Consider the following 25,643-nt stretch of genomic DNA (forward strand, 5'->3'; position numbering starts at 1 on the left):
TAGGAATAATCGCTAAACTTGGAGCCCCGATATAACGTATGTACTTATGTGGAGTTTTTTTTCTAATTGTCATTACAATTCAGATGTATTGTGATCAGTCATTTCATGATCGAATATAACTCCCAAATTACGGGTTGTTTGTGACGGATCGATAGAAGTGCTACTAATATCTATGTGATATGAGTGATTTATTACTTATTTTTTCCACTGTGGTTGTATGACTTTTTGAAGTGGGCGCAGATTATAGAAATGTACGCTAAATTTATATAAAAGTGCCTACTTAATCGCGCATAGGTTAACCCTTCGTGCTTAAAGAAATTAAATACTTCTTTTTGACCGAGTGATACAAGTACTACCAATATGGATGTGACACGACTGATAATCAATTTTTCCTTTATAACAAAAGTTTGGTACAATAATAAAATTTTAGATTTATCATCATTCAGTTTCAGGCTATTAGGTACAAACCAAGTCTTACGGTTTCGTAGACAATGTTTCAAGTTGTGTGATAGCCAAGAACAGTAACGGAATTTTAGGTTGAAAGGACAAAGAGATATGTGTGTCATCAGCAATAACAATGGTAACCTACGCCGCATTTAAGAAATATTTACTGATTGGTTGCATATAAACTCCTCAAAAACGTTTGGAAATCTGAGTTTGGCCATTAATTTCTCTAAACTCCTAATTTCAAGCAATGCATATTTGATATTATTAAAAACATCATTTAATTCTCCTTAGAATTATACCCTACATGATATGATTATGGTTCACATGGAGACATGATATGATTATGGTTCACATGGAGGTGCATTGCGTTGAAATGTTTGGCAAGGTCAAAATTCAAAAGTTGCTAAATTATACAATATTGAAAGTCACTGTTCTTTTATTTCCGTGGTGATGAGTGAGCTTCTCAGCGGTTTCTTTTGTTTCCATGCTCCTAATATCAGCATTAACAGGAAATCAAACACACCTCTGCACAAGCAAACAAACAAACATGCATGGGAATTTCAAACCACAATTCAAAAGAAAAGATGAAAATCCATATTTTACCATTCGAAATAGACATGAAATGAAATACTCCAAAAATTTGCTTCGCTCAATTAATCGTGGGCCCGGCAGCCGCTGTGCAGCGCCAGTTCGACGTGGCTTTATCTCTTTAATCGTTGAACGCCAAACAGGGTAGCAGCAACTCCCATTTCTTGACGTCTTTTGGTCTGACGCGGCCGGGGTTTGAACTCCCGGTTGTGAGACGAACGCTCTACCAATTGAGCCAACACACCGGTATCAAACCATGATATCTCACGGATCTCCATGTTAATGTTGATATTAAAGTGCATGAAAACAAAAGAAACCGCTGAGAAACTCACTCATCACCACGGAAAAAAGAACAGTGACTTTCAATATTGTGTTATTTTGCAACTTTTGAATGCCTCACATTTCAAGGCACTGCACTCTATGTGAATCATAATCATATCATGTAGAGTATAATTTTCGCATACATTCGTAATTCCAACGCTTCGTTATTCCGAAGGTTCGAATATTCCGAGGGTTCGTTATTCCGAACACGAATAAGGTTCGTAATTCCGAAGGTTCGTTAGTCCGAAAACGGAATAAGGTGCGTAATTCCGAAGGTTCGTTAGTCCGAAAATAAAATCAGGTCCGTAATTTCGAAGGTTCGTTAGTCCAAAAACGAAATAGGGTTCGTAATTCCGAAGGTTGATTAGTCCGAAAACGAAATGAGGTTCGTTAGTCCGGAAACGAAATGAGGTTCGTTAATCCACAGGTTCGTTACCCTTCTTAAAGTATATATTTTAGATTAGAAAATCCAAAATTTGTTTGGCTATTGTTATTAGTTTAGTAAGGTACTCGCCGCTATTGGTTATAAAAAGACTTAGAATATCAATTTTTCAGGCTGGAATATCTATTTAGCTCGCGCTTACATGCATATATCCTATTCATGAGTCACTAAACACAGTCCTTAAATAGTTCCTTTTCTGGTCAATATACTTCAGCTCATACTTCGCACTCGTGTTAATTCTTCAGTTAGATGCACAACTGTTTAATGATTGGAATTACTGCTCAGAATATTTTTTTATATTTCTTATTGACATCTCCAAAATTTTGAGCTTGCGATTCACACTCGCAACAGCTCCCAAGCATGCCCGTTTAATAGTATTTGACCCCCCCAAAAACGGGTTTTACATCAGATTTGAAAAATTTTCCGACCCGCTCGCCCGTTGCACTTACTCACGAAAAATAAAGCCTAAATATATATCTTACCATAATCAGAAATCACTTCAAAAATATTTTGCTCTACTTGATTCTACTTTGCTCCGCCCCCTTCATTTTGCTTCCCATTCCGGTTCTCCCGGCTACGCCACCGATTATTTCATTTTTCGGATTAACGAACCTTAGGAATAAGGAACCTTATTTTGTTTTCGGATTATCGTACCTTCGGAACAATGAACCTTATTTTGTTTTCGGATGAACGAACCTTCGTAATAACGAACCTTATTTCGATTTCGGATTAACAAACCTTCGGAACAACGAACCTTATTTCGTTTTCGGATTATCGAACCTTCGGAACAACAAACTTTATTTCGTTTTTTGGTTATCGAACGTTTGGAACAACGAACCTTATTTCGTTTTCGGATTAACGAACATCGAGATATAGGCAATTTACGTTTTTCGGAATTACGAAACTTCGAAATAACGAATCTTCGTAATTACGAAGTGTAACTATAATTTTAAGACAATTAAATGGTTTATTCATTATTATCAATCACAAATAATATTCACTAAAACCGAGGACGGATTGTCGATCAAAGTCAGATTTCCAAACTTTTTTGAGGAGTTTAGATGGGAAGGAGAAGTGGGCATCCTACGGAACCGTGGGTGTGCCAAACTTCCGAGTAGTTAAGCCGGAAATCAGAAGGCCTGCATATTGTGATCATTCAGATATACATGAAATAAAGCAATCGAGGGCGGTCTTCCCTTGATACCTAATAAGTTAAGCCTTTAAATTATGAAAGTGTGATCTGCAATTGATCTACCATGTCAAAAACTGAACCAATGGCATAACAGGCGGGGGGCAGAGGGGCAAGATGCCCCCCCCCCTGGCGGATTTCACCTGGGGAATAAAAAAACGGAGAAAAGAGAAAAGGGAGGGAGAAAGAAAGAAAGGGAAAGGGAAGGAAAGGGAAAAGGAAAGGAGGAAAAGGAAAGGAAGAAGTGAATAGAAAACGAGGAAAAATATATATTTTTAATGAAAAAGGAAGGAAAGCTGGAAAAGGAACGAAAGGTAAACATTTGAGTAAGAACAATTTATTCTGTAATAGGCCTATGTCATGCAATAGCACGGTGGGAAATTAATTAAAAGATGACAAAGTGGCAAACAATAGCGGGAAACGAATGTAATATGGAATTAGTCAATAGCTAAATTGGAAAACAAAGAAAAGGGACAAGAAAAAAGTGATAACACGACTGGGCTGCCGAGGATCGAAAGTAAAGAGCGGGAAGAAAGATAGACAACATACAACATTGTGCTATAAGCTTGCAAAATTTTATGCAAATAAGCTACCGGGGCTTTGCAACAGACCCCATGCAGTAGGGGCTCTTCATCTATAACCTTTAAATGGCTCTATAACGCCCCCCCCCCTGTAGGGAGGGGGTATTGGTTCCACACCCAAGATGAAATAAAAGAAATTAGAGGAGACAACGTATGATGAAGTTAATGGAAACAATGAAAAGGAAAATTTATCACATGATGAGAATTTAATTTCAATAGGCACTTTTTTGCAGCTCGCTTTGCACGCTGGCGACTCGTTGCAAATTTTCCCACATTGCTATGTTTTGCCCCCTCAAAATATTTTGTTCAGTACGCAATTAGGTTGAATAAATGTGTTGTTTAAAGATGTATATTTTGTACATACCCGCGATTTGATTAAAAATAGCGGCAATCTGCGAGGTTTAAATGGCTTTGATATCAAGACGCCAACCGCATTGCACTGCCGTATAAGGGTTGCGCTTTTTGGTTGGGCCATGGCCCCAAAAGTTCTACAACCAAGTGCAAAAAAAGGAGGAAAGAAAAGCAAAGGAAAAGTTTAGGATACGAATCTATTTACTGAATATAATGTCAAAAAATATCTCAAAGTCAGATTCTCATGAAAAGGGGATTTTTTTCTCGCTCGCTTCGCTCGCGCGGATCTTACTGTATATTAAGCAGCTTTTTAGCACATGCGCCATACTGCGCCCCTCGTTTCTTTTGTACTATTCACGCCACTGCCGCAAAGAACCATGTTCACAGTGGCGTACAGACCGCAAAAAATAAGGAATGAAAAGAGAGAAGAGTGAAATATATTATTCTCTGGATATCATGTCTAAATCTATCACAACATGGAATTTTTGTATCAAAATTATTGATCGCTTGCTTCGCTCACTCGCAACATTTTTAAGATAAATTCTGCCCGATACGCAATATCTGGCCCTCTCAAAATCGTCGCCTCATTACAACATTACGCCTGTTCATACCATGATATGACCGGGATTTTTTTTTGCTCTTGCCCCACCCCCCCCCCCCCCCCCCTGGCCACCGACCACTGTTACGCCGCTCCACTAAACTCATATCAATCATAATAGTATTAAAAACCGAGCCGAAATGTTGCCATTATCCATTTCTCAAAAGATACATGTTGACTAGTAGTGCATACACTATAACCGGGTCTGTACGCATGTTAACATGGTATGGGTCGAACAATTCATACTCAGATAATTACCTTGTGGAGGAACGTTCTCTTTTCTATGAGGAATTGGGAAATCCAATCTGAATGAACAATTGACCTCCAGTTTCTTGCTTTGTCCGGCTCTCATGGATATTTGAACATTATCTGGCTGATTTGGTACATCAAATTTGACGGGTTCACAAATCTTGGGTCGGTGTATTAGTCTACAGAAATAAATGATCTGCATAAACAGAAAATCACAATAAATTATTACTACCACTGTTATCATTATAGTTGAAATTATTTTTAATATGTGTTTATGTAAGCTATTTGAATAAGAAAGGGGCATGGGTGTCATCAACAAGTTAAGTTATTACAATCACGGGTCAATGAAGAGCCGTGGTTAAGTGATTCTGACTCTCGCTTTGTAAAGAGAGGGTTGTTACAACCGAGTCGCATCAACGCATAATGTCGCACCAAGTAGAACGCATAATGTCGCAGATTGCGACATTATGCCAAGAGCGTCCGACGCATAATGTCGCAGTCAACGCATAATGTCGTAGTTTTTCTAACGCATAACGTCACATGTCGCAACGCATAATGTCGCAGCAAGTTGTCAACGCATAACGTCACATGTCGCAACGCATAATGTCGCAGCGATATTTTATTCAGGACTCAAGTTACAGATTTCATATAAAATATACTTTTACTAAGTATTTTGAGACACGAGAAAGAGAATTAAGTGATTTGGAAATCAGGAGTACTCTTTGTATGGATATTTATCGGTTTATTGCCATTTCGTCTACTGCCTTTTCCCCACTATCGCATGGTCTGATATAATTTCGTCTACCATTAGTTAGTCAACAATCAACAAAGTCCAATAACCATTTCGTCTAATTACCATCTCGTCTAATAGCCAGTTGGTCTAATAGCCGTTTTGTTAATTATCATTTAGTCTAATTGTATTTTTTCAATTGGTCCAATATTCACTTTGTCCAATATCATTACTTCTATTACCTTTTGGTCTAATAGCCAATTGGTCTAATAACCACCTGGTCTACTCTCATTTCGTCCATGTTCCATTTGATCTAACTTAAGTTGGTCGATCACTTTGTCGAAACCCATTTCGGCTAACAATCATTTGGAACGTTGCCATGGGTCCAATCACCATCTTGTCCAATTATCATTTCGTCCAATAGGCATATTCATTTCATCTTATAACCATAATGGTCTACTGGCACTAGACCTCTAGTCTAAGGTGACTCTATGTATCATATTGCCGACTTGTTGCAGTACTTCTCCTGATTTGTGGTTCAGATCAGAAAAGGGAAAAGAAGGGGAAACAGAGGAGGGAAAATGAGGAAAAATAAGAGGAGACAGAAGAGTGAATAAAATAGGGTGAGGTGAAGACTTGGAAAAAAAAATATTTCAAGCTCAAAAGAGGCACGATAGCTCAGTATGTAGAGCGGGGGTTCTGATTCCGGTGACCCAGATATGATTCCTAATTGGTGCATTAGTGCCCTTTGGAACTTAAGCCGTCGGTCCTTTGGTTGCTTGCTTACAAGCAATCATGCTTTCTTAGCAGCAGGTAAAAAACACCATGTACTATATAGGCTAAAATTTTCGCTCGCGCTTCGCGCATTCATCCACATCCACTTCAGAATTTTCATGCATAGCGCTTGAAAAAGTGCTTAGATTTACCCCTTTTGGGACTGGAATATGAAGCATTCATCTCCACAGGCTTTTGAAAATCCTCATATTTTTAAAAAATTGGGGATGGAAATATAGTCACTCTAAATGTACTCAAATATTGAGGGGCACACGGGTGAAGATTCGAAGCCGGCGCGCGGAAAATTACTTTGAAAATTTCACCAGAAAAATGAAAACAAGTTACCATGCAAACTTTACATATTAGACCAAGTGGCATGTAGACGAAATGAATGTCTGGAAATTAGATCAAGTGGAAATTGGCCAAAATGGAAATAAGACCAACTGCACATTAGACCAACTGAATATAGACAAAATGAATAATGGACCAAGTGAGGATTAGACCAACTGGTATTAGACCAACTAGTATTAGACCATCCGACTATTAGACGAACTGGTATTAGACCAAATGCAATTAGACCAAGTGACAATAAAATACAATAGACGAAATGATAATTAGACCAAATGAAAATTAGACCAATTGGCAATTAGTCCAACTGGGAATAAGACCAAGTGGCTATTATATCAAGTGGTCATTAGACCAATTGGCTATTAGACTAAGAGGTCGTTAGACCAAAAGAGAATAGGAATAAGTGGGTTTATCACGAATGTTGTTAGCTAATCTGATGATTAGACTTAGGGATAATAGACCATCTGTCAGTAAACCAAAAAAAAAATACCGGAAATTGGACCTATTGGTGATTGGACCATGGCAACGATACCAAATGATTGTTTGCCGGAATGGGTTTCGACAAAGTGATAGTCAACCAACTTTTAAGTAAGACCAAATGAAACATGAATGAAATGCGAATAGACCAAGTGGTTATTAGACCAATTGGCTATTATGCCAAAAGTTAATAGACGTATATAATGATATTGGACAAAGTGGAAATTGGACCAATTGAAAAAAATACAATTAGACTAAATGATAATTAACAAAACGGCTATTAGACCAACTGGCTATTAGACGAGATGGTATGGGATTGTTGACTAACTAATGGTAGACGAAATGATATCAGACCATGCGATAGTGGGAAAAAGGCAGTAGACGAAATGGCAATAAACCGATAAATATCCATACAAATAGTAATCTTTATTTCCAATTCACTTAATCTCAAAATACTTAGTAAAAGAATATTTTATATCTTATCTGTAACTTGAGTCCTGAAGAAAATACCGCTGCGACATTATGCGTTGCGACATGTGACGTTATGCGTTGACAACTTGCTGCGACATTATGCGTTGCGACATGTGACGTTATGCGTTAGAAAAACTACGACATTATGCGTTGACTGCGACATTATGCGTCGGATGCTCTTGGCATAATGTCGCAAACTGCGACATTATGCGTTGGTGCGACATTATGCGTTGATGCGACATTATCGGTTGTAACAAGGGTCGTGTGTTCGAATCCCACCGCGGTGTAGCGTCCTTTGGCAAGGCGTCAACCCACACTTTGCCACTCTCGACCAAGGTGCTAAATGGGTACCCGGTAGGATGCGAGTTATTTATTGTATGCTTGAATTCGCCAGCGCCATTATGAGGCTGCGAATAATGCAAGGAATGCTACCAGGGGAGTGGAAATTGCGCACATCTCGAGCGGGACTGCAATGAACCCAATGACCGGGATAATAATATGATGCAAAGCGGTTTGGGTCGTTCTGGGAAAAGCACTATATAAAAATAGGCTATTGTTATGAAAACGGAAAGAGCCACCCCGAAGTACATGTATCGCTCGTCAGTTCGTCCCTTACTCGCTTATGCATACGCTTTATGTCCATCAGCCAGTGGGACCGGCCTTTTATAAACCAGATATTTATATTATATTGAATGGCTCAGAATGGAATACCAGGATATTCCAAGAGTTTGGGAAAATATTCCACGAATTGCAGATGAGTGGAATATTGGCCCTAACGCACTTGTGTTACCTAAGAGTGGGGGGCATGGCGGGCAGACAGCCCCCCCCCCCTGACGAGTCACAAGCAAAAAATAAAAGAAACGAAAAGGGGAAAACAAAAAACAAAAGAGGAAAAAGGAAAGAGAGAAAAAGGAGGGAAGGGGAAAAAGAAGAAACAGTTAACAGAAAGGGGAAAACAAAAACTGAACTGCAGACTGTGATAAACTGTGGGGCACAAGGGGCTGTTCCAACTGATTCGGGTTTTTTGTTTTAGTTTCACCATCTTTGTACGTAAATTTAAGCTGTACACTTTTATCGGTAATTTGTTATTTTTACGCAATGCGACCTTTAGAGCTCTCTGTACCGATAGTACGGTCGGACTGGGCTGACCAGGGACAGAAAAAAGGTAGAGAACAACTTTTATGTAATATAATTATAACAATAAAAAAATTCGCTCGTGCTCTCATCAATCTTTTACCTGGATACATAAGATAAAATTTAATGTCTAGTTTTCAGGTTAAAATATAAAAAAAAATCAGCTCGCACTTCGCGCTCGCGTCAATTATTGATTAGTTAGAAACCAATTTGTTCGCGGTTACAAAAAGTGCTTATAATAACCAGTTCTTAGACAGGAATATCAAGAATTTCAGCTCGCGCTTCGTTCTCACACATAACTGTTTAGATATATCTATCCTGTTCATAAATGAAGTGATTGTAATGTCCGGTATTCAGGTCGGAATATAAAAAAATAAAAAATATATCATCAGAAACCAATTTGTTCACGGTTACAAATTTGCTTAGAATATCAAGTTCTTAGGTCGGAATATCAAAAATTTCAGCTCGAGCTTCGCACTCGCATAAAATTCCATCCTGTTCATAACTAAATGAAGTGCTTAGAATGTAAAGTTGTCAGGTCGAAATATCAAACATTTTGAGCTCGCGCTCCGTACACACACCAATTAGTTATTCAGTTAGAAACCAATTTGTTGTTGGTTACTAAAAGTGCTGAGAATATCCAGTTCTTGAGTCGAAATATCAAAGGTTTTCGCTCGCGCTTCGCACCCGCACGACTGTTTAGATATGTACCCTTTAAAACTGTTTAGAATGTCTAGTGTCCAGTAAGCAATATCAAAATTTTTAGCCTGCGCTTTGCGCTCGCATTATTTATTAATGGAGATACCCATCCCATTCATAATTAAGGGCACAAAATTTATCGTTTTAGGTCTAAATTATTTTTGTTTAAATCGCTACACGCTAGCAATAATAATTTTATATTATTTTAATGTAAATTGTCAGGCACGTGCAAGAGAAGACTTTTGGGGTGGGGCTCGTCAAAATTGTTGTAAAAAAGAATGTCCCAGTAGAAAATCCTGGATCTGCCCCTGGGTTGGATATAGATGAGTATTGGTCGTCGGACGTCGGTAATCGGTACTGGTATCTGTCTGTAATCAAGGGCCTCCATCCCCCCCCCCCCCCCCACCACTGGAAAAGGCCTAGCTATACCCTGCTTACACATTCCTCTGGTTATTACCGTCCCCCTTTCTATCCTATGTACCCGATCCCTTCGTCCGCCCATCTATCTTTCTCCAATTTCAATTCCTTTAATCTTCTGACATTCTTGCCAGTGAGTGAGTGATTTTCCCAATATCTAGTGTTATATCATGTTACTGTCGCATATTTACTTTTATGAGTGAATGGATGCATTTATTTGCTTTGTTTTATCTGTGTATATGGAAATAAAACAAAATGCAAATCAATAAATGAATATAACTGATTTCAATGTCAAATACCTCTTTTATAACGTCTCCAAATGAGCAATCGCCCGATAGCAAATATCAGTAGTAGCAATATCCCAACTGTTTACTGGGCACTCCTGGGTAACCTTTCCAACCATCAGTGCCACTTCCAGACCTACACATCCAACCGTGTATGGGGGGGGTGTGGTGGGCTGCAAAATACAGGGCAACGAGGACTGCGAGGTGCCCAAATATCCTCGTGTATTTATGACCGAATGTATAATCTCTGCACGTTTCACATCATGTAAAATGACTGAATAATAATTGCAAAAATAAAACATTTGGTCGCTTCGGTCGCTCGAAAATAAAAAATGTGAAGTTTATAGTTGGGCAATAATAATCTGCCCCCCCCTTTGAAAAAATTGGTATATACGTCCATGCCTACTGCCCCGCCCACCTTGCTCATCCTTGTCGCTTGCCCCCCCCCCCCCCCCCCCCACGAAATATGCCAGGTAGGCCCACTGCCCAAAGGAGTGGAATATTTCTGGTATTTTATGAAATAAAGCTATCCAGTATAATTATCATGTATACACCCCCATCCCAACAAAAAAAGAGGGAGAAATTTGATTTAGCAAGTCATATCACCTATCACAATATGGCATCATTACTTCAGGACCAATTTGGTCATTGACATGCGACTTACATGTAGTTCATACATTCGTAATTCCGAAGCTTGGTTATTCCGAAGGTTCGTTATTCCGAAGGTTCGTATTTTCGAAGGTTCGTAATTCCGAAGGCTCATTAGTCCGAAAACAAAATGAGGTTCGTAATTCCGAAGGTTCGTTAGTCCGAAAACGAAGTGAGGTTCGTAATTTCGAAGGTTCGTTAATCCGAAAAAGAAATGAGGTTCGTAATTCAGAAGGTTCGTTAGTCCGAAAACTAAATGATTAACTAACCTTATTTCGTTTTCGTACTAACGAACCTTCGGAACAACAAAACTTATTTGGTTTTCGGATTAACGAACCTTCGGAATAAAACGCCACAAATGTTCGGATTAACAAACCCTTTTACGTTTGCGGATTAACGAACATCGAGGTATAGGCAATTTACGTGTTTCGGAATTACAAACCTCCGGAATAAAGAAACTTTGGAATTACGAACCTTTGGGGGCCCGTTGCAGAAACAGTTGCAATCAAACGCATCTCTAAAAATCATGCGCAACTTCATTTTCAACCAATCAACAGCGCGCATTTTGGACTTGCGAACCGTGACAGGGTGTAAACGCGGTGCAAGATAAACCAAAAGCCGATTCTGCATTGATCAGCGTTTGGTTCTGAACCAAAAGCCGTCACATGTAAACACGGTTATGGTCTCATACTGAACGGTAACTTTTGTACAGGAGCCTATCGGATAGGCCTATTTGTCGGAATTCGGTCATTTAAGGAATACGCTCTGATACTGCACAGGCAATTGATACAGACCAAAATAAGCGTTTTTAATGTGTGGCTAAAACGCTCTTTATAAATGATAATTTATTTTTATTTCATACGTTTTCCACTAGAATATTCCGAGATTCCGGTCAGCAAACTCTAGACAGTTAAAAAGGGGAGGACACATTCCCCCTTTCGCTAGAGTTGAGTTGTTAGCTTCAAGTTGTGAAATGGGTGAAGCTTGATGTACACAGAGTTAAAGAACATCGGACTTTGGATATCATGTTATGTTTTAAATCTTGAACATAAATTAAAGACCAAAATTTTCAATTTTGACTCGAAATATGTTCAATAAAAATAATACAATAATTTGTTTAGTTTTCTTTAGCTTAGATCAGTATTTCAAACATAAACAAGGCATAAGCGATTTTGTGTCTCGACGTCTTATAAAAATAACAAAAAATATCGTGATTTGCGAGGGCACACAACAAAATTGTATAAATACTTCATTCTGAAATAACTGGGATGGAGTAGCATTTCTCATAAGAGTCTTGCATGTAAACTTTAATGTTGACCTCTAAATGAACAAATCGAGTACATATTGAGTGGATACCAGGCGCGACCTTGGGGTTTCGAAAAGCACCCTTAACAAGGGAAGCAAGTCTTTTCCAGATTATGAAAATGCATCCCTTAACAAGTATTTGGCTTGTGAAACCCGACCCTTAACAGGTATAGGAAATAAACCCCTCAAAAGAAGTTTGGAAATCTGAGTTTGGCCATTAATTTCTCCCAACTCCCAATTTTACACAATGCATATTTGACATCATTCAAAAGATCATTTAATTCTCTTTAACATGTTTAAAATGATACCATGCTTGTTATGATCATGCCATCACGAAAAGAGCCGGATTCAAAAGTGTAGGATGAGGTCTGAATTGAAAAGCTGCAAAACGAGCAAAACAAGTTTGAAAATCTGAGTTTGGCCATTTATTTCTCCAAACTCCCAATTTACACAATGCATGTTTGATATTATTCATAAGATCATTTAATTCCCTTTAAAATGATACCATGTTTGTTATGATAATGCCATCAAGAAAAGAGCAACAACAAAAAAGTTGCAAAACGAGCAGAAATAGTCATGAAGGGTCAATACAGAACATTATTCTTTTGTCTGTGTCAATTGTTGTGGTTTATGTAGTGATGGTTCTGTGAGATGGTTTGAGTCGTTGTTTGAAATACCCATGCATCACTAGCATACCTAAGGGGGTGCAGTCTGCCCCCCCCCCCCCCCCCCGACGAGTCACAAGCAAAAAAAGGGAAGCGAAAAAGGGAAAGAAAAAGGAAAAGAGGAAAAAGGAAAGAGAGAAAAAAGGGGGAAGGGGAAAAAAGAAACAGTTTAAGAGAAAGGGGGAAACAAAAACTGAACTGCATACTGGGCTAAACTGTCGGGCACAAGGGGCCGTTCCAACTGATTCGGTTTTTTAGTTCAACCATCTTTGTCGGTAAATATCAATTAAACTGTACACTTTTATCGGTAAATTGTGATTTTTACGCAATGCGACTTTAGGAGCACTCTGTACCAATAGTTAGTACGGACTGGGCTGACCAAGGGCAGGAAAAAGGTACAGAACAACTTTTAGGTAATGCAATTAAAACAGTAAAAAATTCGCTCGCGCTAAGCGCTCTCATAAATTTATTAGTTGGATACCTCAAAATAAATGTTTGGTTTTCAGGTTAAAATATCCAAACTTTTCAGCTCACACTTTGCGCTCGCGTCAATTGATTAGTTAGAAACCAATTTGTTCATGGTTACAAAAAGTGCTTATAATATCCAGTTCTTATGCAGAAATATCAAAAATTTCAGCTTGCACTTCGTGCTCACATATAACTGTTTAGGTATCTCCATCCTGTTCATAGTTAGATGAAGTGTTTAGAATGTCCGGTTTTCAGGTCGGAATATAAAAAATAAAAAATATATCATTAGAAAATCAAGTTCTTAGGTCGGAATATCAAAAATTTCAGCACTAGCTTCGCAAACGCATAAAATTCCATCCTGTTCATAATTAAAGGAAAAGTCCACCCCAACAAAATTTTGATTTGAATAAAAAGTGAAAAATCCAACAAGCATAACAATGAAAAATTCATAAAAATCGGATGTGAAATCTGAAAGTTATAATATTTTAAAGTTGCGCTTAATTTCACAAAACAGTTATATGCACATCCCGGTCGGTATGCAAATTAGGGAACTGATGACACCACTCACTCACTAATTATTTTGTATTTTATTATATGAAATATGAATTTCTCCCTGAACATGTTGAATTACTATTGCTTAACATTTATGGTTCAGTCAAGTTGGTCCTTATTGTCAAATCCGCAAAAATTGAAATAATGTATAATTCGAACAATGAAAAACAAAAAGAAATAGTGAGTGAGGGGCATCATCGATTCTCTCGTTTGCATGTGACTAAATTGTGCATATAACTATTTTGTGAAATATAAGCAAAACTTTAAAGTCTCATTACTTTTTTATTTTGCATCCGATATTGATGACATTTTCAGCATAATGCTTGTCTGATTTTTCTCTATTGATTCGAAATAACATTTTTACGAGGTGGACTTGACTTTTAAGTGAAGTGCTCAGAATGTAAAGTTTTCAGGTTGAAATATCAACAAATTTCAGCTCGCGCTTCGCGCTCACACCAATTAATTGTTTTTAACTACCATCTTGATCACAGTTTAAAAAAGAGAAGAAAAAAAGTGTTTGGAATGCCCACTTTTCAGGGGGAATATCTCAAATTTTCAGCTCGCATCTATTATTTATTCAGTTAGAAACCAATTTGTTTATGGTTTCTAAAAGTGCTTAGAATATCGCGCTCGCAATTATTATTTTTATATTATTATTTTTAACTGATTTCAATGTCAAATACCTTTTTTTAACGTCTCCAAATCAGCAGAATTGGGAACATAATGTAAACACCTTCAAAGAGGAATAAAAGAAGTATGTTTACATAAACATTACAATTAGCACTTGATTAGAAATATATCGATCACGATCCAAAAACCTTTCATTCCTGTAATGATATACAAAAAAGAATTAATTTCGACAATAAAGTGATAAATCGCCCGATAGCAAATATCAGTAGTAGCAAGATCCAAACTGTTGAGCACCTTGGGTAACCTTTCCCACCTTCAGTGCCACTGCCAGACCTACACATCCAAACGTGTGTGGGGTGGGCTGCAAAATGCAGGGCAACGAGGACTGCGAGGTGCCCAACTATCCTCGTGTATTGGTAACTTTATGACCGAATGTATAATCTCTGCACGTTTCACTTCATGTAAACAGGCAAAATACTCATTAAAAAATGTTCGCTCGTTTCGCTCGCTCGAAAATTAAAAACTGTGAAGTTGATATTTGTGCAATAAATAAAACATGTGAGCCATAATCATATCATGTAGGGTATCATTTTAAAGAAAATTTAATGATATAATAATGCATGTTAATCACACAATGATATTTAATAAATTCGAGGATGTATTATCGATCAAAGTTAGATTTTCAATATTTTTTTGAGGAGTTTATATAACTTTTTAAAATATTTTAAACATCGTTTTTGACCCCCTTATAATGTTTCATACGCCTATACGTAACGTACGTGCCCACTCTTTCCCTTTTTTGTTACGCGTGGAAACTCGTCCTAAATCGGATATATCGCTGTGTTGCCATAGAAGCAAAATTCTGCACACGAAACGCAAATTGAATGTTACCGTTCCAGATGCGAAACGAAAAAAAAATAATATCATGTCACACAACTTTAATTGCAGGACAGTGTTTTACGAGGGGCCCAAAGATCTCTTCCAAAATCAATGTACAGTCGTAAAGTCCGTCTGCGTTGCACAGTAAAAAGTCGGGATTTTTGTGACGGACGGACGACATTTGGATCCCCAAGTCTCGCCTCGGTGGGCGAGACAAATAGGCCTTACCGCACTTCGTTCTTCGTTGCCGTCCACACAATATGTCACCTTAAGATCAACTTCTGCCTTCTTAATAAGCACATGTTGTTCATCATAAGCCGGTTTGTATCCTAGTTCCTCTTGATCGCTCTTAACCGTCTGTCACCAAAATGTAAAATCATAATGCTACACAAAGATCAAATAATATAATATGCAAAGATTTCCCTCTTCGTTATCCAATATTAGACAGTACCTGCTTCCAAAACGCACAACGGATTCAATAACATACGAAACATATTGTCAAATATCATTCATGACAATATACAATCAAAAAGTTTTTGTCGAAAATTGGTGAATCAAAATAGCAGTTTAGCCCTGAACTCTGGACAAACGATACGTTCGAAATCGTTTGTCAGCGCGGAAGCTGGACGACGAAACTGCTGTTCTTGTTCACCAATTCTCGACAATAACTTCTTAGCTGTTCAATAACATGTGACGGGCGTTTCCAATACCCTTACTCTTTGTTTAATACGTTGTGCGTAGTGGAAGCGAAAATCACACTTCATGACCGTTTAAAAAGATGTAGTGCTTCATTCATTGCATTTCATTTATCCTGGGAAGTCACTCAGTTAGGAAACTGCTCTATTGGCGGGCCATATGCATAACATAATATGTAGAGCGATGAGCAAGAAGTTACAAGATATCATTTTATATGTCTTTGGTATGACTCGGTCGAGGGTCGAACCCACGACCTGCGTTTGCGAGGCGGACACTCAACCACTGAGCCACCGTGCCCGGATAGATCATCAAAAGAGTATTTTCATTGAAACATGGAAACCATAAAGCTTACCTCCTTGTTCCCTTGCACATCATCATAAAAGTTGGCATGTAAGATAAGAGGTGTCTTTGTCAAGGGCAAGTTCTTCTCTTTAAACGGCACGAAGCACATCCTTTTTCCGCGAAAGAAGAAGTTCTTGATCATGATTTTAATCTTCGCCCACGAAAAATGATCCATCTTGAGTTCGAGTACGTCCTTCCTGATTTTGCAGCTGGGGATTTCTGATTGTGACAGTACTTTCCGTTCTTTAATAACTGCATCTGCAAATACATATTGAAAAATAATAAAATGGTTATGGAATTTTTGATGGAAGGGCATGATATTTGCGAAAGAGAATCAATGACAAGATATCATTTAAAGGTATAGTGAATTCGTTTTAATAACAATAAAACAAAAATGTTGGTTAGGGTTTGATGAAAATTCTTCAAAGATCAACATAAATAACAATGTATAATGTTGAAGTTATTATTTTGTGACGTAACAAACAGGGAGCTCCTCCACATAATGTCGTGTGATAAATACTAAACAAAGACAAAGTCCCCCTAAATCAAAATGTTTTTTGAACAGAATAATTTGGAGATATAACATTCTTGGCTGGTTCTTTTACACTCATTAGGTAGCTCGTGGGGAAAAATAAGATTGATGGGTTGCGTCATGCATGATTAATCAAAGTTTGAATTAAAAGTGACCATTTTTGAAAGCCACGAGAGTCTTTTTCAAGTTGTGTAACTACAAATTTGGGCGTAGGCTGTTGGTTGTTGGACAAAATGATGGATGATAAAAAAACAGCATCAATTAGGTCACATTTGAAACTAAATTTGCTCCCATTATTCCTTTATAACCCCTCAAAGTGAGTCTGTGCCATAAGAAATGCCACCCCCCCCCCCCTCCTTGATGCGTGCTCACTAATCCATAACTAAGCAAATCGATTTCATGTTTGCACAGAATTCTGCCCATAGGTTGATAATCATTACTGCCAAATGACATTGCTAAAGACAGTTTTGAAAAAAATAGTTCCAACATATTGAACAAAGGTTCACTTATTCTTAAACTTATGCACTCCCAATGTACACAATGTCATTATGAGAGTAAATCCAAATATTAACAAAAGTGAAGTAAGGGTTTGTTTCATGAACGATATTGGTTACTTCTGCCAACAGGTTTTCTTTAATGAAACTTCGCACATGGTTTTACAGTAACACTCATGCGCACACACACAAAATCATTCGATAAGGCAAAGAATGAGGCCGTGGCCTTGAACCTTCTTCTCGTTTGCATAACTTTTGAATATTTTGTAGATAGTTAATCATTAGACATCGCGATTTTTATGAAAATCAAATGAAATGAATTATGCAAGATCTCGTCATCATCGTCATTTTTTCGGAGGGTTACAGACATAACGAAGTTAACATCTGGATGACACCTATAACCTCCATGATAGACAAAATAATAAAATAAGCTTTGCACGTTAAAGAGAAATTCCAGTATTTGCAGTAAACACTGATTTCATGAGAAAGTCTGTAAAACAAGGCTTAATTGTCAGTATATCATCGAGGATCTAGATCTGGTACAGTTACATAAACTGAACTTTGTGAAATCTTGAAATCTACGCTGAAAAATGTTCACACTGAAGATCACCAACACAGATAGGCACACGTGGGACAGTGTATTATTATTGCTAAAATAAAGACCCGACGGAAGTGACCGAATCCGCGCTTATTTTGCTTATTTCTCAGCAATTACACAATTTCTTCCAGAATCCTTTGGCACATATTTTTTATTCATACAAACAGACACTTAGGTGGTCATTATATTAGATTCTGTAAAAAGTCATTTTTAGATCGTTACCAAAAAGTGGCGAGTATTTCCCCTCTCCTGAGTATAGGACTGCCTCTAAACTGGAGTACCGTGTTGCAACAGCGCAATGAGGTATTGTGTAAGTCACCGGTGACCTCAGAATTAAGTCATCAGGAGCTAAGCATTGTACACCAAAGCAGACTGATATCTCGTCTTTGGTGTCACCAAGATTAGGAGTATAGGTCAGAACACGAAGGGAGATTTCTTGTGGCTCTTTGCTGTCAATTGCACCAGGAGGTATCTCAAGTTCAATCCCAAAGGATTCTAGCTGAATTTTGCCCCCATCAGCTCCAACTCTCTTGCAGCACTCTTTCATGGTTGTTTCGACATCTCCTTCATCAGGTACTGAAAATTATTAAAAATATTTATATTGCACTTCTTTATTACAAAACTTTAACTTCAAAATTCTAATAAATCATTGTCGCTTAACTGCCATGACTGGGGTACATTCTGAAATATCGATTGTAAATAATAAGAGGAATATAGTGTTTGAAAGATAACTTTTTTCCAACTTTGGCAATTTTTTAAACATCTATTTCCCCATTGGTTCAATGTGTTTTTTAAATAAAATTGTTAAAAAAAACCTCTAGTCGAGTATCATGCTAACATTACAAGGAAAATCCACAATTATCTACTATCTTCCCTCTTTATCTTTCGTGCTGTAAACATTACAAAATTATGTTCGTCTGGAAATCCTCAGTAACATGCAAACTAGTATATAAAGCATGTTTTAATACTAAAAAATCCTTGCTGTGTACCACAAGAAATTATTTCCTGATTACTCTACTCCTATAGAACCCGATTCTGTGAGCCTGTATATTCATGAAATGCAAACTTTTCCTCAGGAAGTTCATCTGTATATAAAAAGAAAACGGTTAGTAATAAAAGGAACACTTCTTTCCTTACAACTAGTTACATATCATTTATAAATTTCGTTTATTTCCGATTTTCGTTAAGTACAGGTGATATTCATAAATCATTATATCTACATGTCTTTCAACAATGAATGGTCTATTCACGCATGGGAAGATATAAACGAAACATCGGAATCATGGTACTAATGAGGAAATATCAGAAAGTGTACGGGAGATAGTTTAGCCTATCTCATTAAATATGCGTAATTTGCATGAGTAAATTTTTTTCCAAAATGTCCATGTCTGCAGAAGTAACTTCCTAATAACCCCATTATGTCTATTGTGAGATTTAACTTTTAGCGCCGTGGCCAAGTGGATTAGTCTCCGGACTTTGAAACAGAAGGTCGTGGGTTCAAATCCCAGCCATGGCGTTCATCCACAGTGTGCTGCACTCGACCCAGGTGAGCTAAAGGGGTACCGGCAGAAACTAATTCCTCAAAGAGCTGTGTGCACCTGAATAGGTAGCCTAGCTTAGCCGGGGAAATGATAATAGCAGGGCCCGCCTGGAGAACAGGTTTCGGAGCTGAAGTTGCTACACTGGGTAAATACACCTTTATTACTATTATTATGATTATTAATTTTTTCTGGTAACTATTTATCTGGTAATCATATTGAAGAACAATCTCTGTCAACTCACCTATTGGAGAGGTTTTGAGTGGTTGAGAGGAGGCCTTATCCAACTTGAAAGGTATCCCTGCACCCTCCTGGGATTCTTCAGATGATTCCTGACTCGTCTGATTTTCTGTCACTTTGACATTAGGATACAACTCCGACAGTTTGTTCCTGTCAGATTCGGAAAGTGGGTTTTCTGAACCAACGAACCTGATTTCCCGCAGTGTACCAAGTTCCTTCGGACTTTGCGGGGACTTACTTTCAGACTGACCGAAATCAATCTTGCAACTGTAAAAGGTAAGGACGGTTACCTCTTTAAGGTCACTAGTTGTAAGATCAATTAAGTCAATTATGGGTACAGCCGCTGATGCACCTTCAATTTGCAACGAAGAATCTGAAGATGTTCTGGACCATTCAACACTCTTCATTACTACATCTCCTAGCTGTACACTTTCTACTTCGACAAACTTCAAACTACGACTCACCCTACGACTTACGTGTAGTAATTCTGTTGTGAATTGAAGTGAATAATGCTCGTCAGGCCAATGACATTCAAGATGGATATCAGTCAGATTAGGTAATGTACATTCTTTAACGTCTTTGCTTGACTTGTCCAATTGGAGAGTTTGAGTGCTTTTGATGAAGAGTGATTCTATGTTTTGACAGGCAGAAGAAAGTGAGAGGAAGATGGTCTCCAGAGAGACGTAGTCTTTTGGGTTTCCGTTCCACAAGTCTAATTTTACCTGTCTCCAGGAAGACATCTGGGGGTCGGAATGGTATTTTCGAGTGCGTGTTAACAAGTAACAAGATAGCTCAAGACTCTTTGCATTTGGAAAACAACCACTGAGAGTCGAAAGGAGTGGTGCAATTGGGTATCCAGAATGGCTGCCGAGAATGCAAACGGTGAGGACTGATCTCATTGGAATGAAAGGTCTGGTGTCATGTGCAGGAATATACCAATCTAACATATCACAGTCAATGATAATATGTTGCACTGTTTGGCACAATGGAACCAGTGCACAGATAACTTCTTGGAAATTAAGTGGTAATACGTCTTCAAATGTTAAACAAGTTTCACCGCCACCGATAGTCCAACACACAGACAGAGGTACTTCCTTTCCATGTCTTATAAGAGAGATCTCGGCTGAAAAGAAATTCACAACATAGTATTTATCAGGAACACTCATTTGAGATAGGGTTTAATGAATAAGTTCATGGTATCCACAGACGGGTAGACAGGGTACTATATAGAATACAGTGAAACGTGTTACTAAGTTAATATGTAACAACCCTGCGACACAATTAGATTTAATTTTCATTCCAGCCGTGTGTTTAATTAAGCCGCTCGTAAATTATATAACTCTTTACGCAGGACTGGACCATGTTCTTGTGGGGCTAAATCGTCTACAAAGGGATACATCATTTATCAAACGACCCCTAATTCATTTCTCTTGAAAATATCTCTTATTCTATCTTTGCTATATTTTAGACCCGCATGGTCAACATACAGTCACTCTAGAATGTTCCACTAAAATAGTGGAATGGTATATTTATTTGCATTCTCCTCAGGGTTTCAATCCAATACACGGCTAAAATAATAATCCATGGGAGAATTTTCATTTTTTAGGCTTATGTATATTTTAACCACATGACCTTCTATGATGATCATACATACATTTAAGAAAATAAAATCCATTAATAGGACAACTCTTTTTTCATAATCTTTTTCCCCTCCACAGGGATTTTATTGGCAATCAAAAATCAATAGATACAGAGTACAACCGTGCATGTTGCAACAGCGCAATGAGGTATTGTGTAAGTCACCGGTAACCTAACAACTAAGTCACCAGGAGCTAAGTACTGTACACCAAAGCAGACTGACATGGTGTCACTAAGATAAGGAGTATCCGTCAGAACACGAAGAGTACAGAGGACAACTCTTGATTTACACAATGAAGCTAGACGTACATCATTGGTACATGGTTGGGCTGTATAACATATTGCATGATTTTCTCTTACTTTGAATCCAGTCTAATATTAATCCACTTACCAGTATTTTCTTCAAGCTTTAGTCTGGAAAATCGATACCAAGGCAGGGACCGAGGCCGGACATCCCTTAAATGCAGTCTCCGTGTGTCGAGAAGGACGCTGTTTAACTCTCTTGGCTGTATATTATGTATATAGAAATCAATTTAAATCGCTAGAAAAAGAAATTCTTACTATCGAAACTATTACTGGCACAAACATATGGCCCAAAAGGAATCCCCCAAAAAGAAAAAAAAAAAAACACTCTCTATGTTTCTAATACCAGCGATATCAGGTAGATATACAAAGCTAGCAGCAACAGACAACAAGCCCATCTACCGCGTTATTTGACTTTGATTTGTTGAACCTGATAATAGCTTTAGATTTTGCATCGGTAACCACCTAATTTTTTTTCTTCTACCATTGGACTTTGCCTGACATATTGTTATGATCATTATGCTGCACTTTAAATTCTGAGCACCAAGCACAAAGGGTGAAGGTATCATTCTTTTTGGTTTCATTCAGTGGGAAGATTAACCCACTTCCTCGTGTTCTGGCGTCGTCGGTAAAGCCCCTTTCACAATTGACGTACGACCACTTGCGACCTTTTGGTCGTGCGACAGGCTGCAACAGGCATCAATCGCCAGTCATCTCATAATATCGCACATAGGCTTTCACAGTTGCAACAGCTGTCGTACAACAAAAACAACCAGTAAAACCCGTTGCACGAGTAAGTCGATTATGATCCTATTGTGCTCGTGCGATCACATGCGAGTGTTGCACGAGGGATTGCGAGGGGAACGGTCGCACACAACGGTAGTGCAATGTTGTAAGCCGTTGCGATCGGTCTTGCAACAGTCTTATGGCACATCATATTATCGCACCCAGTCGCAAGACAGGTCTCTGTACATGTAGGTCGCTAGCACATGTGCAAGTGTTGTACGACCTCCAGTCGAGTAAATGCGACTACTTAGTTGTGCCACCTCTCGCACCAAGTCGTGCAACGTTGAACAACACTCCCACGATGATCGCCCGACCGATGGTACGACCCCGGATACGAGCTGATGCGAGTGAATCGGTCGTATTTGATCGCGTTCGGATTTTGAACATGTTCAAAGTTCAGATGTGACCAGTCACGACCACCTCGAGTTCGTGCGACCGTCTACAACGACTGCGAGTGCTCGCAAGTCACCAAGAGATCGATCGTGCAACAGCAGAAAAAAACTGTTGCAGGCGGTCGTAAACTGGTCGGATGTCAATTGTGAAAGGGGCTGTACGGTCGCATACATGCGAATGCAACGGTAGTGGAATGTTGTAAGCCGTAATTTCGATCGGTCTTGCAACAGTCTTATATTATCGCAACCAGTCGCAAGACTGGTCTCTGTATTATCTAGCGCATGTGCAAGTGTTGTACGACCTCCAGTCGACTAAATGCGACTATACGTAGTTGTGTCACCTCTCGCACCAAGTCGTACAACGTTGAACAACACTCACACGATGATCGCCCGACCGATGGTACGACCTGATGCGAGTAAACCAATCGTATTTGATCGCGTTTGGATTTTGAACATGTTCAGATTCAGATGCGACCAGTCACGACCACCTCCGACCACCTCAAATTCGTGCGTTCGTCTACAACCACTGCGAGTGCTCGCAAGACACCAAGAGATCGATCGTGCAACAACAAGAAAAATCTGTTGCAGGCAGTCGTAAACAGGTCGTACGTCAATTGTGAAAGGGGCTTTAGGTGAGCACTCTAGCATTGTGCCATCATGCCCATAGTGACCGGGTCAGGCCAAGCACTACTTTCTATTTCCCCATAGACTCGTTAGTTAAAAGTGAAATGTGAAAAATCACAAAAAATAACCGTTTAAAATGACATCATCAAACCTTTATCATTTTGTAGCTCACATACCGGGCTCACCTAATATCCTTCAAATGCTAAAAATATTACATGGTGTGTTTATGCATATTTTCGCGCTTCGTGGGCTGAAACGCGGACTACATGCAACGCTGATTGCAGTGACAGTGTTCATTGGGTTCACTGGCGTAAATCCCGGGGGGGATGGGGGGGATATATCCCCCCCACTTTTCGAGGAGGGGGGGATGGCCTGTACAAACATCCCCCCCACTTTTTACGAAAGAAATGAAGAAAAAAAATCATAAGAGACAATTGTTTTATTGGTGAAAATTCTTCCTAAAATACCGCTTAACAAATAAAACAATATTATTGAATCATAAAATGCAAATAAAGAGCCATTTCACCATTTCCAAACGAAATACTTATATGCTTATTATAACATTGAAGAGAAACCCCCTTTTTCTTCCAATTCATCAATGTTGGGGTCTTTGGGAAGGGATTAAGATGGAATGTCAAAAATTTTTGTAATGTAATCTCTAATAAAACCATTAAACCATCATGGGGTAAAAAAAAATAATAATATTGGAGGGGTATTTGCCATATGGACATACAGTGGCGTAACTATACGGGGGCATGGGGGGGCACATCCCCCCCCCCATCGGCTGACAAAAAAAAACCGGGAAAGGGGGAAAAGGAGAAAAAAAAGGGAGAAAGGAAGAGAAACGTACGTAGTGGAAAAGAAGAAAATATTATTCATTATAATGTTATATTATATTATATATATAATATATATGTTACATTACAACTTTATGAAACATAATTTGCCCAGGGCTTACGTCTTTTTTTATTGTTCCTGGTGCTCGCATTGTCTGTTTAACGAGATATATATAATCCTGTTGTACTAAAACATCCCGTTTTCAAGTCAATATAAACAATATTTATTTCCTAGCACTTGAGTTATCATTTGTTTTATGTAGTGACATATGCTTCTTTTTCATGACTCAAAAGTGATTGCCCAATGTTAAGGTCTTCGCATATATGAAACATTTCCTGTCCGTGATTACGTTCGCATTAGTGGATTGGTGAGATATGTCTGCTCTTCATGAATTCCTAAAATCAGTCCTTAAAATTTCCCTTCTTCTGATCTGAATATCAAAAATTTTCATCTCGCGCTTCGCGCTCGCATCCTTTGGTTAATGAAATACGTATTGTCCTAATTAATTCCTACAAAGAAACCTTAGAATGCCCCACTTCAGGTCTGAATTATCTAAGTTTTCAGCTCGCGCTTCGCGCTTGCATTGTTTAGCGAGACAGGTACCTATCATGATTACACAAATTTGATTATATTGTCCCTTTTTAGGTGTGAATATAAAAAAAAATTAGCTCGCGCTTCGCGCTCGCATTATTTGATCAGTGACATACACCGTTTAATGACATTGTCCTTAAAATGTCTCTATTAGGTCAGTATAACTGGCAACTTCGCGCGCTCACTAGCGCACTCACTTATTGATTAAAAAATTTTGCTGGTGCCCCCCCCCCCTCCCCAATGCCGTGACCCACGGTACGCCACTGTGGACATATCAATGACAATTCGTTGCATATCTAAAAACATGATTGCAAAAAAATGCCAAAATATTTCAGTCATCCCCCCCACCCATCAACACGGATTTACGCCAGTGATTGGGTTTCTTGGGCCACTGATAAAATTCGCATTAAATCCAGCGTGGACAAATTACTGGTCTCCCGTGGGACTGAACTGATCCAGTAGTTTGTTATGCACATATAAAAGAAATGTTCAGATAAATCGTTGATTTTATATGAATATTTTTCTAACCATTACGGCAACTTTTGTACAGGTCTAGGAGAAACATCCATAATGTAATGATTGGCCAGTGTTAAAGAAACTACACAAATATTTTTCTGTCAAGATACATTTACGTTCTTTATTGTTCCTGTATTTTTTGTTTATACTTTATAACTATTTATCTAGTGTGTGTATTTGGGCTTCCTGTCGATGGTATTACACTCTTTCGAACCCCGATGGTGAGTATGAAAGCCTCAACATGAACATATTGACAATAATGAATATGA

General features: G+C 38.4%; 1 protein-coding gene across 1 annotated transcript in view; it reads right to left on the reverse strand.

Annotated features, from left to right (window-relative positions):
• Positions 1 to 21,829, reverse strand: part of LOC135158111 (uncharacterized) — a 49,009-nt gene extending 27,180 nt beyond the window's left edge. Inside the window, exons 1-6 of the mRNA XM_064115408.1 lie at positions 21,717 to 21,829; positions 19,692 to 20,810; positions 18,132 to 18,485; positions 16,296 to 16,543; positions 15,476 to 15,604; positions 4,776 to 4,962 (exon numbers count right to left, since the gene is read on the reverse strand). Coding sequence (XP_063971478.1) covers positions 4,776 to 4,962; positions 15,476 to 15,604; positions 16,296 to 16,543; positions 18,132 to 18,485; positions 19,692 to 20,634 — 1,861 coding nt within the window. The 5' untranslated portion in view covers positions 20,635 to 20,810; positions 21,717 to 21,829. The remainder of the gene's footprint in view (positions 1 to 4,775; positions 4,963 to 15,475; positions 15,605 to 16,295; positions 16,544 to 18,131; positions 18,486 to 19,691; positions 20,811 to 21,716) is intronic.
• Between the last annotated feature and the right edge of the window lie 3,814 nt (positions 21,830 to 25,643).

Source organism: Lytechinus pictus, unplaced genomic scaffold (assembly GCF_037042905.1).
Source record: "Lytechinus pictus isolate F3 Inbred unplaced genomic scaffold, Lp3.0 scaffold_37, whole genome shotgun sequence".
NCBI classification, from domain to species: domain Eukaryota; kingdom Metazoa; phylum Echinodermata; class Echinoidea; order Temnopleuroida; family Toxopneustidae; genus Lytechinus; species Lytechinus pictus.